Source organism: Rhinoderma darwinii, chromosome 4, assembly GCF_050947455.1.
Source record: "Rhinoderma darwinii isolate aRhiDar2 chromosome 4, aRhiDar2.hap1, whole genome shotgun sequence".
NCBI lineage: Eukaryota > Metazoa > Chordata > Amphibia > Anura > Rhinodermatidae > Rhinoderma > Rhinoderma darwinii.
The window spans coordinates 273,708,731-273,727,462 of record NC_134690.1 but is presented as its reverse complement, the minus strand read 5'-3'; the positions used below and the strand labels follow the sequence as shown (position 1 = coordinate 273,727,462).

Genomic DNA, 18,732 nt, shown 5'->3' with positions numbered 1-18,732 from the left:
CCTGCCGTGTCCATTTTTAACCTGCACAGCAATATCTCCACTCTATCGGCAAACAACTCCACATCCTCTTGACTCAGTCCCCCCGCTCGCAACCCACTCGGCGACACCAATTCACCCACTCTAAAAGCCCCAAAAAAGGCTAATGAAAAAGCCAAGTGAAACAATCGGACTTCGAAGGCCGAACTGCAAACCACCTCCACTGCCGTCCCTAACAGGCAAAGAATTCGTTAAGAAACTGGCCGCCGCCGATCTACTGACCCTCTCCCCCTGCGAATACCTTTTAACGCTTGCATTGCCAAAAATTCCTTGGTAACGTCTTTTTCGCCATGCAATTTCAAGCCAAATGCCACTGCGGACACAAACGTATTCACTTTAGCTACAGACACACCAGACTCATACGCATCCCCCAACCAATACAAAAAGGCCACCAGCCTGTCCCGGTCTGACCGGACGTCACCCAAACCGCTCAACCAAAGCTCCCATTGAGCCCAGCCAGCCCTATATGCTGCCCACGTAGAACTTGCCAAGGATCGCTCAATCAATGCTCCTGCCGCAGAGAGACCAACTCCCAAAGATGATCCGGGCACACCATGCCGATCCGATCCGCTCCCGGCGCCAGCTGACGAAAACGATCCCACTGTGAGCGAGAAAGGGCATCAGCAACACAATTTTCAACCCCCGGCACATGCACCGCCACCACCCAAGCATTTAATGACAAACAAACCAGCACCAAATGCCGCAACAGTTGAACCACCGGAGGAGAAGACGCCGAGATGTTATTTATAGCCAACACCACCCCTAGGTTATCACAGTGAAAACAAATCTTCTTGTCCCTGAGCCTATCCCCCCAAATGGTCACTGCGACCACGATGTGAAACAGCTCGAGCAGGGCCAGGTTCTTTGTCAAACCGTTTTCCACCCAGTTAACCGGCCACCCCCCAGCACACCACTGGCCACCACAATACGCACCAAAACCGCCCCTTCCAGCCGCATCCGTAAATAAGTCCAGATCCACGGAATCTAAAGCCCCAGCCATCCACAGGGACCTGCCGTTGTACTGTCCCAAAAACCGATGTCACACTTCCAAGTCGTCCCGATGCTCCCCTCTCAATCTGACAAAGTGATGCGGAGCCACCACACCAGCAGTCGCCGCCGCCAAACGCCTACTGAACACCCTGCCCATAGGCATGATCCGACATGCAAAGTTTAACTTCCCTAACAACGACTGCAGACTACATAATGTGACCTTTTTAAGCCGAAACAACGCCTGAACCTCCAAACGAAGGGCCACCAACTTATCCTCCGGAAGCCTGCATTCCATTAAAACCAAGTCGATTTCGATGCCCAAAAAACGAATAACCGTAACAGGCCCCTCCGTTTTGTCAGGAGCCAGCGGGACTCCGAACTCCTTCATGACTCCTTGCAATGCAAACAAAATATTAGCGCACACCGCTGATCTGCCTGGGCCAACACACAAAAAATCATCCAGGTAGTGAATAACTGAATTCACACCTGCGACGTCCCTAATTACCCATTCCAAAAATGAACTAAAAGCCTCAAAGTAGGCGCAAGACAGGGAACAACCCATTGGCAAACAGCGATCCACAAAAAAATTTCCCTCCCAAAAACAACCCAACAACCGTTGACTCTTGGGATGAACCGGCAGCAACCGAAAAGCCGCATCAATATCGGTTTTTGCCAACAAAGCACCTGCACCCGCTTCTCGAACCAGCGCCACCGCCTTATCAAACGACGCGTACACCACCGAACACAACTCCGGATCAATACCATCATTAACCGATGCACCCCGGGGAAAAGAAAGATGATGTATCAACCGAAACTTGTTTGGCTCACGCTTCGGCACCACACCCAACGGGGAAACAACAAGATCCGACACAGGTGGTTCCACAAAAGGCCCAGCCATGCGACCCAAACCCACTTCTTTACGAAGTTTTTCAGTCACCACCCCGGCATGCTGGTAAGCGGACCGGAGATTCCGACGAGTCACTGGAATATCATAAGGAGGAGAAGGAATTACAAAGCACATGCTAAACCCATCCGCAATCAATTGCGCCCCCTCCCTATCCGGATATCTACTTAGAAAGGGGGTCATCCTTTCCAGCTTCACCGGCGTCACCCCCTTGACCAGCTGAACCCCCTGTTCCGCCTCCCTTCCTACCTTTTCGCAAACACTTTGACGCGCCATGAGATGACCCGCTGCAATGGGAACACACGTGCTTGAACTTGCACGTTGCCCCAAATTTACACTGGCCGTTGTTAAACTGCCAGCAGAAACCGAGTTTTGAACCGGAACCTTGACCGGACTGACCGACCTGCCCTGCAGACCCTCCGCTCCCTGGAAAGGACTGTCCCAGCTTAACTGGAGCCGTCACCCTCAACCACAATGCGATATCCTTCTGATCCCATCTGATGCCGGGCCGCACCGCCTTCCGCTGCCGAAATTGTTCATCATAACGCAGCCACGCCATACCGCCATAGGCCCGATGCGCCTCACCGATAGCATCCATATAGCAAAAAAGCGCGGAACAATTTTCCGGCGCCTTTTCCCCCACCACACTAGCCAAGATCGCAAAGGCCTGCAGCCAATTCACAAACGTTTGCGGGATGAGACGATAACGCCGACGTTCCTCCTCTTACTCTCATCCCTCTTCCCTTTATCCAGATTAAATTTTACCAACGGAAGAAGGGAAAATATCTCCACATATTTGTCTTTCCAAATACGCTCCCGAACTTCCTGTTTTAAATGCGCCCCCAACGGGCCCTCAAAACAGACATACACCTCCCCTCTTGCTCTATCATCCAACCGCACCCTATCACCCTCTTGAGCCCCGTCTGTCTGCACCGACACAGCCACCGCCCCCGCCGAGCCCCCCACTTGCACCGTATCTTGAGGCTGCACTACCAACTGCGGCGCTGACCAAACCGCAACCGGGGACACCCCCGCCAATACCTGGGACTGCGACCTATCCCATCTGCTGACCAGCTCGCGCAAGCATCCCACTAAGTCATCGAGACCGCTACCACCTCCCCCGGAAGACCCGACGACTGCCCCTGCACCCGCCGTATCCCCCGCGCCACCCAACATGCGCGGAGTAAGAGAAAAGAAAGAAGAAGAGCACCCACCTGGCTGCTCAGGCGCTGTAATCCCGTCAGCCGGACGAACTTGCACACGCCGATCCTCAACCATGTCTCCTTCGTCCGTGTCACCCGTTGTCTGCGACCGCTGCCCGCACCTACAATGCGAACACGGAGATCCCCGACCAGACTGTCCCGAAGGGCCGGCCTCCATAGTAGCCCTGACGCTGATAGGGCCAGCTGCCTGCTGCCCGTTATGCGGTATCCACAGTTCTGACCGTACTCCACATCCCACCTGACTCGCCATCCTTCCGGACTCAGATCTCGCAGCAGCCAGCCCCCTGATTGGCACTTCACCAGGCGGGGCTGCCGACATCACCGCATCCTGCACCACACCAGATGGGGGGGTATTGGGGAAGCCAGGAGCCAACCCCCCCCTGACCGCCAAGCACCACCGCGGCTGGGGATTTCTGCCAGGCCAGGACCTCCTAGGGGATGCCGCTCTCCCTGGAGACCGGCCTGCAGCGACCCTGGAGGGGCTTCCCCTGCGGCGCCGTACCCACGGGATCTCTTCTGGGCTAAGTCTCGCTGGGGGTCGTGCACGCCGTGACCTTCGAGCAGGCACCACCCCCGGCGTAACGACCTCGGGCCTGCTCACTCCACTATCCGGAGGGCTGAGCAGTAGAGGGCTGCCTAAATCTAGGCTCATAACAGGAGGGGACGATAAGGAAGAAGCCGTTCCTCCCCCCTCCCTGGACACCGCGCGATGAGAGCGCCGGGGCCCAGTCAGCCCCACAAGTCTCGTCACCTGCTCCTCAAACCAGCCGGAATCCTGCTGATCAGCTGCCACCCGGAGCCGCTCCACCAGCTCACCGAAGGACGCCATCTCCACGAGCAGGTAAGAACACACACACACGCTGCTGCTGCTGCTGCTCCTGTGATGTCTCACCTCCCGCTGTCTCCCTCGCACTGAGGAAAACAGCGGGAAGCCCGAGACCTACTCCCCCTCCATCCTCCCTTCCAATCCCCTCCCTTTCACTCCCTGCACGTAACCTTAACCCCTTCCTCACCTGTTCCCTCCTATCCTGTCATGGCGGCCTCCCCTCATTCCCTGCGGTCGGCAGTACGGCCGCTTCTGGAAGCATTTTTTCTACATGGAACGACAGTTAAAGCAGCTTGCTCTGAACCTTGATGCAGCTGCCTTTTTGACCCATCTCCCCTGAGGAATCGCTTGGTCAGCAAGAAACGCGTTGGGAGAACATCCATTTATCATTCATTATCCAGGAGAGGTTCACCACTTACTTTTGGACACATCTGTTAAAAGGACTACCAACAAAAAAAAGGGGTAGGAGTGCAACTGCCCCACAATCTTTATATTACCCATATATGTGGTCCATGTGAAGGAGAGAAATGTGGAGGAACCCCCTGAAGATGATAACCATAATACATTACAGATTAAGAAATCTTACAAAGATGGACTGATTTTCTGCTGTCTCAAAATCCTGATTTAAATACAAATCATAGAATTTATACGAGAATTTGCATGCAGTATTGGCATATGAAACCCTCATCTATATACATCGTATGTTACGTATGTTTTAACAGAATCTAGTAAAAGTTATATTTTATACATACTCCGGATCTATTTCTTTTGCATCACTCTCTATGGACAGTGATGTCAGGAGCTCCTCCAGCAGAGGAATCCCTGGCCAAGCGTGGCATCTACAGGGGGGCTGTGTGGCATCATCTGCAGGGGGCTGTGTGGTATCGTCTACAGGGGGGGCTGTGTGACTATCTACGGGTGGCTGTGTGGTTCTATCTACAGGGGGCTGTGTGGCTCTACCTACAGGAGGCTGTGTGGCACTATATACAAGGTGGATGTGTGGCACTAGCTACAGAGGGCACTGTGGTATTATCTACAGAGGGCACTGTGGCACTATCCACAGGGGGGCCAAGTGGCACGATCTACAGGGGCACTGTGACATTAGCTACAGAAAGCAGTACGTGGCAATAACTACAAGGAGCAGTGCGTGGCAATAACTACAGGGGGCAGTATGTGGAACTATCTACTGGGGGCAGTGTGGAGCACCATTTACAAGGGGCACTAAGTTTGGCACAATCTACGCTGGTTTTTATGCTACCAGTAGTGGTCAGCACATATTACCTAGCAATAGTGAAAAAGTGAGACATCACCTGCCTGTAAACAACCAGATAACCAGAGAGAGATACCGGCCGCCGTAGTGGTTGTCAGCCAAACTATTGCAGAAATTTTTGTTTGTTTATTTGTATGCAGAAATTCTAGAAAACCACGCCCACCCATCAGATAAGCCAAGTCCCATAAGACACACCCACCAAAGAAGCCACATCCTAAGTATCCCTGGAAAAAAATGTCAAATGTTGGCAACTATGTCTGCTATTTTATTCAAGCTGCGTAGTGTACCTGAACTGTAGATCAAAGAGATAACATTACCCTTTCAGGTATGAATATGCAGTAAAGATTTCACAGGTTATGTATTTCTTGTAGACTGAGGATATAAGTTGTATCAGGCTCTCAACGGTCACATTTCCTTGCATGTCACCTGACTGCTGACAGTGAGGGTTGAGAAAGAGAAAGTGAACAGATACTGGCTATTTATACACATATATATATATATGTATATATATATATATATATATATATATATATATATATGTGTGTGTGTGTGTTTATATAAATATTCAGTATACATATATACATATATATATATATATACACACACACACACACATTTATGTGTGTGTGTGTGTGTGTGTGTGTGTGTGTGTGTGTGTGTGTGTGTGTGTGTCTGTCTGTGTGTGTAGTAATTATGTTCTTACCTTGTCATTTTCATTTCCTCGAATCCAAGGCAGCACACCTTGCCCACCTAGCAAACACAAATTAAAAAAACAGCGATTAGCTCATTGATTGCACTTACAGGAAGTAAAAGAGACAGGCACGCCCAGCACTACATGTGTAAAAAAATCCTCTTTGTCCTACAGCAGCACAACAGGGAATCTGAATAGCAGAACCTAGGGGAGGATTTGAGAACATCTATGCCGAAGGCTGAAACCCTGGAGGCTACAACATCAAACCTGTAACACCTTGCAAATGTAGAGGGTGATAACCAGGAGGCTGCATTACAGAAATCTTGAGGAAGAACATGCGTCTATCTGCCCAAAAAGTGGATTTTGATCTAGTAGAATGGGCTCTTAAAGAAAACGAGGAGGCAGATCTTCCAATTTATATGCTTATGTTTCCTGGATCCGGAAAGATTGAAGATGTCATAGTGTTGGAAATCTTTTGTTCTGGACAGGTAACAATTTACAGCCCTTTAAAATCTAGTTGGTTAAGGGCTTTCTCTTATTCGTTAGCTGGATGAGGGAAGAACACCGGCAGGAAGGCTTTTGTTGATATTTTCTGTTTAAAGAGGCTCTGTCACCACATTATAAGTGCCCTATCTCTTACATAATGTAATCGGCGCTGTAATGTAGATCACAGCAGTGGTTTTTATTTTGAAAAACAATCAATTTTGACGGTTACGACCTATTTTAGATTTATGCTAATTACTTTTTTAATAGACAACTGGGCGTGTTTTTACTTTTTGACCAAGTGGGAGTTGTAAAGAGAAGTGTATGACGCTGACCAATCAGCGTCATACACTTCTCTCCATTCATGTACTCAGACATCATGATCTCACGAGATCATGATGTGCTGTCACTTACTCACACATTAACGTTACTGAAGTGCCTTGAGAGTGAATAGACATCGCTTCCAGCCAGGACGCAATGTCTATTGTGTGGAACTTACAGCACAGAACATCGAGATCACGCTGTGCTGTCATTTACAGCGTGAACTCGCAAGATCACACTTGCCGTCATTAAGTCCCACACAAACGTTACCGAAGTGTCGGGATTGGGAATAGACATCACCTCCTGGCTGGAGGTGATGTCTATTCACTCTCAAGACACTTCAGTAACGTTAATGCGATCTACATTACAGCGCCGATCACATTATGTAGGAGATAGGGCACTTATAATGTGGTGACAGAGCCTCTTTAAGCCACTTTGGGGACAAAGTGTCTTAAGAAGAACTCTATCAGGCACCATCTTCAGAAAAAAACGAGAGCCTCTTGTTCTCTACGTCTTCCAGTGGTTCAAAGAGGGACAGGGTTAATCTGTTTAATACTAGACACAAGTCCTAGGTAGCCACTGGATGTCTAATACTAGGTCTAAGAATTCTCAGAGCCTTAAAGAATCTTGCAATTAGATGCTGGTAATGAAAACATTCCATTAGTGAAAGAGTTTAAGGCAGTCATATGGACTCTCACGGTGTTGGCTTCAAGACAGGAAGAATGCTTTATCCAAGAAGAAAACTTCTTCCAGATTCTTGAATAGGGCGAATTAATGGAAAGTTTCCTGGCTACAAGAAAGATAAAGAACTATTTCTGAAAGCCCTTTCTCTTTTAGATAGAATTCTTCAGATACCAGGCCGTCAGGTGTAGTCTGTCCAGGAACAGACCTCTCTAACGATAGATCTTTGTGTAGGCGCATTCTCCAGTATTTTACCTTCGAAATACGTAACAAAATGGAAAACCAGACACTTCAGGGCCAAAAAGGAGGCTGTAGAATTAGTTGACTTCCCTAACATATCATGGCCCAAATCCTGTTTAGAAGACACACCGGAATTTTTTTTAGTGATAGTGGTTCTTCCTGCTGAATGAGAACACCACTATTATGACTAGAGTTGGATCTTTTCAGGTAGCAAAAGTATTCTAATTTGCATTTCGACCTGATGGCCATCAGGTCTATCTGAGGAATGTCTCATTTGTGCATCAACTGCAGAAAATACTTCATGTTTAATTTGCTTTCTCCAGGACTCAGCGTTATCCAAAGCAGAACATTCACAGAACCTCTGATGTAGAGAGCACCTAGATCTAGAAAATGCAGTATCTTCTTGCACTCTTTCAGAAATTATGAAGAGCCAATTTAATGGTCTTCAGCTCCTTCAGTTTGGAAGAGAGTCATCTGTTCTTGTAATGAGTCTCTGAGTCCCCACTTAAGGCATCTGTAGTGATGACAACTTGGTCCAACATTATAAAGCATCTCTCTATGGCAAGATTGTTATCTATTAAGCATCATTGAAGAGTATCTTGAATATAGGAACTTATCTGGAGGTTGAGAGGGTTGTGATCTCAAACTGATAGGATCTCTTGCTGGAGTTCCCACATGTGAGCCCTTGCCCAAGGCACGGCCTCAATAGATGCTGAGAAATGCCATAGCATTCTCATAGGCGCTCTGATCAGGTGAATAATTACCTCTTTCATTGTGGCCATCTTGTCTGATGGAAGAAAAAGTGTCATTTTATGAAAAACTCCAGAAAACGCTTCCTGGTACCTGAAACCAGATCGGATTTCTTTAGATTGGAGACCCAGGTCTTTCAGGAGCTCTATAGTAGAGTGGAGGTGAGACAGTAGGATCTCTGTACGATGCGATGACTAACCAGTCATCCAGATACAGAATAATCTGGCTCCCCTGGAGCCGAGGGCAACAAATGCAGCTACAGCCACCTTAGACTCTGGGAGCCAAAGATATATCAAAAGGCATGGCCCTGAACTGCAGGTGAAGAAATGCTCCCTGATGTACAATATCTAATATTCTTAGGAATGTTTTACCTTCCTCTCTGATTGATATCTGAAGATACGCATCTGTTAAATCTAAAGGCGCCATAAAATCTTCTGGTTTCAGGAACAGCGTGACAGATATTATTGTCTCTATTCTGAACTTTGTCTTCTTTAGGTGACAATTCAGGTAACGGAGATCTATGATTGGGTGTCAAGCCCCGCCAGGTTTGGGTGCAGGAAACACCCTTGAATATACCTCAAAACCCTGTTGTTCCTGGGGTACCAACTCTAGAGCCTCTTTTAACATGAATTCTCTTATAAGCTTTTGACACATTGAGATTTAGGAGGAAACTGTTAATCTGTCTGCTAGTAGGTGAAGAAAATCTAGGACCCTTTTTTTTTTTAACAACCTGCAGGCCCCACTTGTCTGTAGTAATCTGCCAGAAACTAAAGAAATGTAATAATTTTGTGCTTGCAGCAGACAAAATGTTGGCGTCAGAATTCCTGTTTAGCTTTCGGGGAACATTCGGCTTCTGTAAAGGATCTGCCAGACACAGCTTCTGTGTCAACGCCCATAGGTAATCAGTCTGCACCTGCTTCTATGTCTGTGAGACTGACTCCATCTTCCACCACCCAGGATGGCAGGCTTAGGAGTGGGAGAGCCTATCACAGCCTGGCCAGACAGAGCTAGCTCCCGCCCTGTCTATTTATACCTGCCTTTCCTGTTCCTCCTTTGCTTGTGATTCTTCTCTGCTGGTTTCCTGGCCCTGCTGCAGCTTCTTGAACTACTGACCCTCTGCTTGTTATTGACCTTGGCTTTACTGACCATTCTTCTGCTCTGCGTTTTTGTACCTCGCTCATCTCCTGGTTTTACTCGGCTCGTTCACCTCGCTTGTTGCTCACGGTGTTCCCGTGGGCAACTTCCCCATTTCCCTGGCTTCTTTGTACCTTTGTCTGTTTGTCAGTCGTGCACCTATTGAGTGTATTGACCGTCGCCCAGTTGTACCCCGTCACCTAGGGCGGGTCGTTGCAAGTAGGCAGGGACTGAGTGGCGGGTAGATTAGGGCTCACCTGTCTGTCTCCCTACCCTGTCATTACAGCTTCCCTCTAGACCTGTTATAGAATCTTTTGCGGTATCTACCGCCAAGTCTAACATGTTCAGGGCATCTTCGGCTTCCGGCTCCATATTCTCTGAAATGAAAGGGATGACATTTCTGTAGGAAGACTAGAAAACACTAGCACCTTACCAACCTTGTTAGTTTTTAGCATGTCGTCAATTGCAGTTCTAAATAATCTTTCTGACTCAAAGGTCAAGGAAACAAAATTGGTCTTAGATTCTATTTCTCTTTTCCAGGGTTTGAGCCAAATCGCTTTTCTAACCAAATTGGCTAGGACCAGGTTCTTTGAAGAACCACGGAGAACATCTAAAAGGAAAAACGCACATATAATCAATTTTATTGTTCAGACCTGGTAAAGAAGGCCGTCTTTAGGAACCCCATCTTGGATGTCATTTTAAAAGAAAATTCTTTTCAGACACCGACGTCTCCGCCTCGGAGGAAACTACTTTATCCTCTGGTAATTCAGTGTCAGATACAGAGGGAGTGGCGTACAAGTCATAGCCTCTATTTTACCTCCTAAGGCCCCATGCACTCGACCATATTTTTTCCCTCCCATAAATACTGGCATAAATACGGGTCCTTTGTCACCCGTATTCCACCCATATTTACGGACCCGTGCCTGTAAATACGGGTCCGTTGTCATCCGTATTTACGGACCCGTTTTCTCTACTATATTGCACTGCACTAATCGGCAGCCCCTTCTCTCTATACAGTACTGATCACCAGCCTCTTCTCTCTATCTAGCTCTGATCGGCAGCCTCTTCTCTTTATCAGTGCTGGATAGAGAGAAGGGGCAGACCTTTTGGGCAGAGTTTCTGCATCGGAACACAGCGATATAAAGTAAAAGAAGTTCATACGTACCCCGGCCATTGTCTTGGTTACGCGTCCCTCTTTTGACCTCCCTGGATGACGCAGCAGTCCATGTGACCGCTGCAGCGGTCACATGGGCTGAAACGTTATCCCAGGAGGCCGGACTGGAGGAAGAAGCAGGGAGTTCTGGGTAAGTATTAATTTTTTTTTGTTGCGGGTTTTTGAAGGAAATAGACATCTATATTGTGAGCGCCGCGCATGGTACTCACTGTCCAGCGGTAGTCACTGTCCAGGGTGCAGAAAGAGTTACTGCCGACCAGTGCAGCCCCTTCTCTCTATCCAGCACTGATCATTTAACTCTTTCAGCACCCTGGACAGTGACTATCCCATGACGTCGCTTAGCAACGCTCCAGTAATTTCGGGTGCACACACGTAGCCACCCGTAATTACGGGATCCCTATAGACTTCTATGGGCCTGCCCGTGCCGTAATTACGGTCTGAAATAGGACATGTTCTATATTTTTCACCTGCTCGGGCACCTTCCCAAAAGCAAACGGTAAGGTACCCATGGCCAATGGAAGTCTATGGGCCCGTATTACGGGCGTTTTTGCTGTCGTGTGCTTGGGGCCTTAAATGTAGATGGCTTCATCTGTGTCTTGAGCCATTAAAAAACTTTTTAGCTCCATATTTCTTGGCTGCATCACTGCCAGGAAAAGAACAATCAGCACAGATCTTAGAGTCAAAACCATCAAGCAGCTGCTGAATACAACTGATGCCTAAACTGTGGTTGGACTTGTGGTTCTTTTTATGACTCTTTGAGAGGAGGCTTCAACTGAGACTTGAACAGATCACAGGTTTACTCAGGTAAATCAACAGCAGAGGCTGAATACAACTGATGCATATAATGTGCTTGGACTTGTAGTTCTTCTTATGACTCCTTTGAGAGGAGGCCTCCAGCTGAGACATGCACAGATCACAGGTTTCCTCAGGTAAATAATCAGCAGAGGCTGCTCCATCAGAGCACCCTGACCCCTATAATACCTATTTAACCCCTTAACTGCTTAGTAGCTGCAGCTCAGCACAGCACAGACCTCAGAAACAGGTACACAGGTTCTAAATAGAAGTCCAGAGGAAACAACTTTGTAATCTGTCCTTCTGGTATCATGCATGTTCTCACATAAACTGGCACTACGAGGTAAAAGGAAAGTAACTCAGAGAATCCTCTCTTGAAATAGGTTGTACAGTAAAGATTGACCAAAACTAACGTTCTGTCTTTAGATGGCATCATACTGTTTCCCAGTATTAGGAGATGAAAATAAATGTAACCAGAGAAGCCCTCTGGCATAGGAGGCACGCTCTTCTGTTACTGAGTGCATATAACATTATTGTGCAACATCTTGTATACCTGGCCAGAGACTCCTCTAGTACTGTGTGAAATTCTATAGTACTCTGCAACATATAACATACCTGACCAGTACTGTGCGTCATTCTATAGTACTGTGTGACATATAACATACCTGACCAGTACTGTGCGGCATTCTATGGTACTGTGTGACATATAACATACCTGACCAGAAAATCTTCTAGTACTGTGCGCCATTCTATAGTACTAAACTCCTCTAGTACTGTGCGCCATTGTAGTACTGTGGGACATATAACATACCTGACCGGAGAATCCTCTAGTACTGTGCGCCATTCTATAGTATTGTGCGTGATTTTATAGTACTGTGCAACATTATGTAGACATATGACATACCAGGCCAGAGGCTCCTCCGGTATTGTGCACCATTCTATAGTACTGTGCGCCATACTGGTATTTATTGGCATATAACATACCCGACTAGAGACACCTCTGGCACTGTGCGACATTCTCCAGTACTGTGCGGCATAGGGTAAACTTTACCAGAGATCCCCTCTAGTACTGTGCGACATTCTCCAGTTCTGCGTAATAAGGCAGGGAGCAACCAGAGCCATCCCTCTGGGATTGAGATCCATTAGGTAGAAAAAACTAAGGTGGGCAAGCAGTTGAGTAACCCTGCACCTGCCAGGAATGAGGAAAAAATAAAACACGTAGTTCTGTGCGTGCCTGTCTCTTATACTTCCTGTGAATGCAATTAATGAGCTAATGGCTGTTTTTTTTTTAGATTGTTTTTGCTAGGTGGGCGGTCCTAATATGGGGATTGGGAAACAAAATATCCATGTTGTGCTGTCATAGGACGAAGAGAAAATGTGTGTATACGGATGTAGCTATCTTTAGCTTGACTGATAACTTGCTGTAGTGTGATATCACACAACAAAAGCCATTGCAAAGTCATTGAAAAAGTCAAGATAAGGGATCTTGCCACAGTGTATTTAATGCATTAAAAGTATTTATATAGAATATATGTTTTCATATATATGTGTGTGTGTATGTTTTATACGTTTTAAAAAGTAGCCAGGGGTTTTTGTAGCAAGGGAAGTGCCCTATCTCCTACATAATGTGATCGGCGCTGTAATGTAGATGGCAACAGTGTTTTTTATTTTGAAAAGCGATCATTTATCAAGTTATGAGCAATTTTAGATTTATGCTAATTACTTTCTTAATGCCCATCTGGGCGTTTTTTAACTTTTGATCAAGTGGGAGTTGTGAAGAGAAGTGTATGACGCTGACCAATCAGCGTCATACACTTCTCTCCATTCATATCCATTACAGCGCCGATCACATTATGCACTTATAATGTGGTGACAGAGCCTCTTTAAGGACTTTATGTAAGACCCGTGAAAAGGGCCTGACTGTTGGAGTAGGGAGAGTTGGGTGGGTTCCCACTCAATTTAGCCACTCCGGGTGTTTCGAGTGATTGTAGCTAATTACCTGCAAAAGCTGAGGTGTGCTTTACAAAGGCAGAGAGTTCACATGCTGATCTCTCTCTGCTCCTGGGACAAAAAAACTTCTGTGAGTAACTGGTGTGTTTTGTTAGGGAATCTGAGCACTAGGATCAGCTCTGTTGAGACAGCACCTCTTATGTGTAGCTGGTGCCAGACAGCCTAGGATTTACTTTTATACCTGTTTATGTTGTTTCTTTAACTGCCTGAAGAACAAGTAAAACTGGTTGCGGCCAGTTGCACCTCATTTGTCTGGACTGAACTGTCTTCTTGTTGTGCCTGAAGTGCTCGCCTTATCCAGGAGATGGCGATTCCTTGAGCATTGCCGACGCTGTGACCGGGGATTCCACTCCAGGAGAAGCGTGTAGGAGGAACTACCGTGGTTGGTACACAATGAACAAGACACACCTTCTGCTTGGGCAACTTCTTTACTGCGGAGAGCAATTAACAATAACTTCTTCTCTATGGAGCAGACAGGAAGCCTAAGGTTGAGGACTTCGATCCCGCTGGAAGTCCCCCGGAGAGAGGTTGTGCCTGACCCCACGTTGCCGGCTTGGCTAAGGATACGCCGCTGTCAGTCACGGCGGGAGCTACCCGCTACTGACAGCCTACCCTAGGGTAAGAGTCACACTCTCGGCCCACGGATCGCGTCGGGGGAATCAGCGACTAACGTACCTACTAGCACCGTCACGGGTCCTTGCGGAGCTATCCGCTACCTTTCATGACAAACCCTCTCTCTCCTCAGTCGGTGGTCCGAACGGTGGACCCCCTAGGACGCAACTGAACTGGCGGGCTGAGGCTACGAGTTACACGAAGTCCAGCTAATAGTCCAACAAAGTCCCGTCAACCCGACCATTCCTTCTGTCTGCTCCTGCTCCAACAAGCTTCATAAATAACAGTTCTATGCAAGGTTACATGCTGTGCTTAATCAATAAGGGTATGTGCACACACACTAATTACGTCCGTAATTGACGGACGTATTTCGGCCGCAAGTACTGGACCGAACACAGTGCAGGGAGCCGGGCTCCTAGCATCATAGTTATATACGATGCTAGGAGTCCCTGCCTCTCTGCAGGACAACTGTCCCGTACTGTAATCGTGTTTTCAGTACGGGACAGTAGTTCCACGGAGAGGCAGGGACTCCTAGCATCGTACATAAGTATGATGCTAGCAGCCCGGCTCCCTGCACTGAGTTCGGTCCACTACTTGCGGCCGAAATACGTCCGTCAATTACGGACGTAATTAGTGTGTGTGCAGATACCCTTACAGTTCCATGCAGGGTTACATGCGGTGTTTTAGCAATAACCGTTCCATGCAGGGTTACATGCGGTGTTTTAGCAATAACAGTTCCATGCAGGGTTACAGGCGATGCTCACTCTGGCGGACACGCAGGGACCCTGGCGCGGTTACGGAGGTTGCGAGCCGGTACTAGGCCTAATTCAGGCTACAACAGTCGAAGTTAGTGTAAGGCTAGTCTTTCACGTACTTTGTGACCAGGGTAGGCGTGGACCGTACTACGCTTGGAGAGTCAGGTTGTACTGCGGCTAATGGGACTTTGCCTGGGGAGGTCTGAGGGTCCTAGTTAGGCTACGTGTGTGTGTGACTGGTACCTGTAGTGGATGCTGATGCTCCACTCCACTCTTGCTCAGGCAGTCCTCCGTTTGGTGCACTCCTGTTGTTCCCTTCCACTGCAGGGAGGCACGTTCCTCCTCTCTATGTCCTCCTGCTGCCACACTGTTAACCCTCTTTTCGGCAGCTGCGAATCCAGCAGCCTCTACCGCCTCTCCTCTTCTCTCTCTATGACCCGGCTCCTCTCTCCTGCTTTCTCCTTTTTCTTCCGTGCGGTCACCTGACCGTGCTCCTCCTTTCCCCACTCGCTCCCGCTCTCTCCCTCTCCTTTTCGCGCCTCTTTTTCTACGCACCCGCTCCCCTCTACATCCGGTCCTCTGCCTCTCTCTCCAAGTCCCGGCGTTGCGGGACTTCGCCCTGTTTGGGCGCATGCGTCATGGCTGTCGGCAGCGCGGCCGTTGCCATGACGCCCAAGACACTCCTCCGTCCGGAGCCGACTGCTGTGCCGCCCGACGAGCCCGTGTTCCTGTGTTGCCCCAGGGGAGAGGTAAGTACGAGTGCACCCCTAGAAAGCGCCTGTCGTCTGTGTCCATTTATGGACAGTAACGTCAAGGGCTTCTCCTGGAGTGGAATCCCCGGTCACAGAATCGGCAACACTGTGGATGGGGATTCCCCTTCAGGAGTTTCCCTTGATGTCACTGTCCATATACGGACAGAGATATCAAGAGGAGTGCACCAGGAGTGGAACCCCCGGCCACACAGGGATTTCGCTCCTTCAGGGAGCTACAGTGGCGCTAGTAGATTGCAGAGCAGGGGGATACCTCCCTGCTCTGCTGTAGTACGCCGCCGGCCATGGGGGGGGGGCCCGTTTTGACGGGCGTCCTCATGCCCGGTGTCGCCATCCATGCCGTTTCCTGTTCTCCTAGAAATCCCCTCCTCCTTCCCCCACTGAACCCTGGCACTTAGTCTCTCCGCCTTGCCCCCTGATACCCACCAGTTGTCTCTGCCCTGCCCCTCCAAAGAGACCCTATTAGTTTACTTTTTATCGCTGCCTTACCTCCCACCCCTTTACTTTGTGCCTGCCCCAATAGTGAGGGGGGCCCCCGACTCTTTGGCTGTATGGGGCCAGAAATTTCTGATGGCGGCCCTGGGCACCATGATAATTTTATTTTCGTTTATAGGTGTGGAAATGTTAGAAAAGTGAGGAGCCGAAGACATCTGAGTGGCAAATTCTGTCAAAATGGGTCATGGCCGGAAGAATTAGTCATGAGTTCTGGACCGGATGGAGAAGAAAAGAGGAAAAAAACTACTCGAATCTGAGACTTTGTCACCTGTGAGTCACTAGATTTATAGAAAATCTGTCACCTCTCCTGACATACTTATTATAGGAAATCGTATTTCACAAAAAGTCTTTCTGCAGTCCAGGACTGATAGACAATTCCCCTTGTCAGGAGGATGTGTCCCAGCACAGTGTGATACTGTCAGTATGTAGGGACACAGCCCTGTGAAAAGGGGAATCGTAACACCCATTTGTTAATGCTTGCCCAAAAAGGTAGTGTTAAAAATAGTTACGGCGCGGCAGGGCGGAAGGGGGGTCCAAGTTTGGGTAACAGCCCAGGGCCTATGGTCTACTTAATCTGCCTGTGTGTGTGTATATATATATATATATATATATATATATATATATATATATATATACACACATACACACACACTACCGTTCAAAAGTTTGCGGTCACCCAGACAATTTTGTGTTTTCCATGAAAACTTACACTTATATTTATCAAATGAGTTGCAAAATGACTAGAAAATATAGTCAAGACATTGACAAGGTTAGAAATAATGATTTTTATTTAAAATAATAATTTTCTCCTTCAAACTTTGCTTTCGTCAAAGAATGCTCCATTTGCAGCAATTACAGCATTGCAGACCTTTGGCATTCTAGCTGTTAATTTGCTGAGGTAATCTGGAGAAATTTCACCCCATGCTTCCAGAAACCCCTCCCACAAGTTGGATCGGCTTGATGGGCACTTCTTGCGTACCATACGGTCAAGCTGCTCCCACAACAGCTCTATGGGGTTGAGATCTGGTGACTGCGCTGGCCACTCCATTACAAATAGAATACCAGCTGCATGCTTCTTCCCTAAATAGTTCTTGCATAATTTGGAGGTGTGCTTTGGGTCATTGTCCTGTTGTAGGATGAAATTATCTCCAATCAAGCGCTGTCCACAGGGTATGGCATGGCGTTGCAAAATGGAGTGATAGCCTTCCTTATTCAAAATCCCTTTTACCTTGCACAAATCTCCCACTTTACCAGCACCAAAGCAACCCCAGACCATCACATTACCTCCACCATGCTTGTCAGATGGCGTCAGGCACTCTTCCAGCATCTTTTCAGTTGTTCTGCATCTCACAAATGTTCTTCTGTGTGATCCAAACACCTCAAACTTCGATTCGTCTGTCCATAACACTTTTTTCCAATCTTCCTCTGTCCAATGTCTGTGTGCTTTTGCCCATATTAATCTTTTCCTTTTATTAGCCAGTCTCAGATATGGCTTTTTCTTTGCCACTCTGCCCTGAAGGCTAGCATCCCGGAGTCGCCTCTTCACTGTAGATGTTGACACTGGCGTTTTACGGGTACTCTTTAATGAAGCTGCCAGTTGAGGACCTGTGAGGCGTCTATTTCTCAAACTAGAGACTCTAATGTACTTGTCTTGTTGCTCAGTTGTGCAGCGGGGCCTCCCACTTCTCTTTCTACTCTGGTTAGAGCTTGTTTGTGCTGTCCTCTGAAGGGAGTAGTACACACCGTTGTAGTAAATCTTCAGTTTCTTGGCTATTTCTCGCATGGAATAGCCTTCATTTCTAAGAACAAGAATAGAATGTCGAGTTTCACATGAAAGCTCTCTTTTTCTAGCCATTTTGAGAGTTTAATCAAACCCACAAATTGCACAAGGGTTTTCAAGTGTTTTCTAATCATCCATTAGCCTTCTAACACAGTTAGCAAACACAATGTACCATTAGAACACTGGAGTGATGGTTACTGGAAATGGGCCTCTATACACCTATGTAGATATTGCATTAAAAACCAGACGTTTGCAGCTAGAATAGTCATTTAGCACATTAACAATGTATAGAGTGTATTTCTGATTAATTTAATGTTGTTTTCATTGAAAAAAACTGTGCTTTTCTTGCAAAAATAAGGACATTTCTAAGTGACCCCAAACTTTTGAACGGTAGTGTATATATGTATAATATTATATATATATATATATATATATATATATATATATATATATATATATATATATATATATATATACACACACACACACTCCCTACCTGCCTATTCTAATATTCTAGTAAAGATAGAAAGTAGATAGATAGAACAAAAGATAGATGGATAGTTTGTATAGATAGATAGAAATCTATTGATGTGTAACACTGTCTTTTTTTCCCCCCACAGTATTCTTCTGGCAGTAATTCTCTCTAAGTCTCTTCTTCTCCTCACACTGAAACAATGTGTGAGGAGAAGAAGAGAGGCAGGAGATTTGCTGCCAGAACTTTCCAAATAAAAACAAATGTGATCGTTTTCACAGCGATCACATGTTCAGGGTACATCAGATTGGTCCCTGATACCC

General features: G+C 47.2%; 1 protein-coding gene across 1 annotated transcript in view; it reads right to left on the bottom strand.

Annotated features, from left to right (window-relative positions):
* The window catches only part of LOC142761121 (pantetheinase-like), a 68,475-nt gene extending 62,427 nt beyond the window's left edge, over positions 1-6,048 (bottom strand). Inside the window, exon 1 of the mRNA XM_075864309.1 lies at positions 5,953-6,048. Within this exon, the coding sequence (XP_075720424.1) occupies positions 5,953-5,966 (14 nt within the window). The 5' untranslated portion in view covers positions 5,967-6,048. The remainder of the gene's footprint in view (positions 1-5,952) is intronic.
* Positions 6,049-18,732: the final 12,684 nt, after the last annotated feature.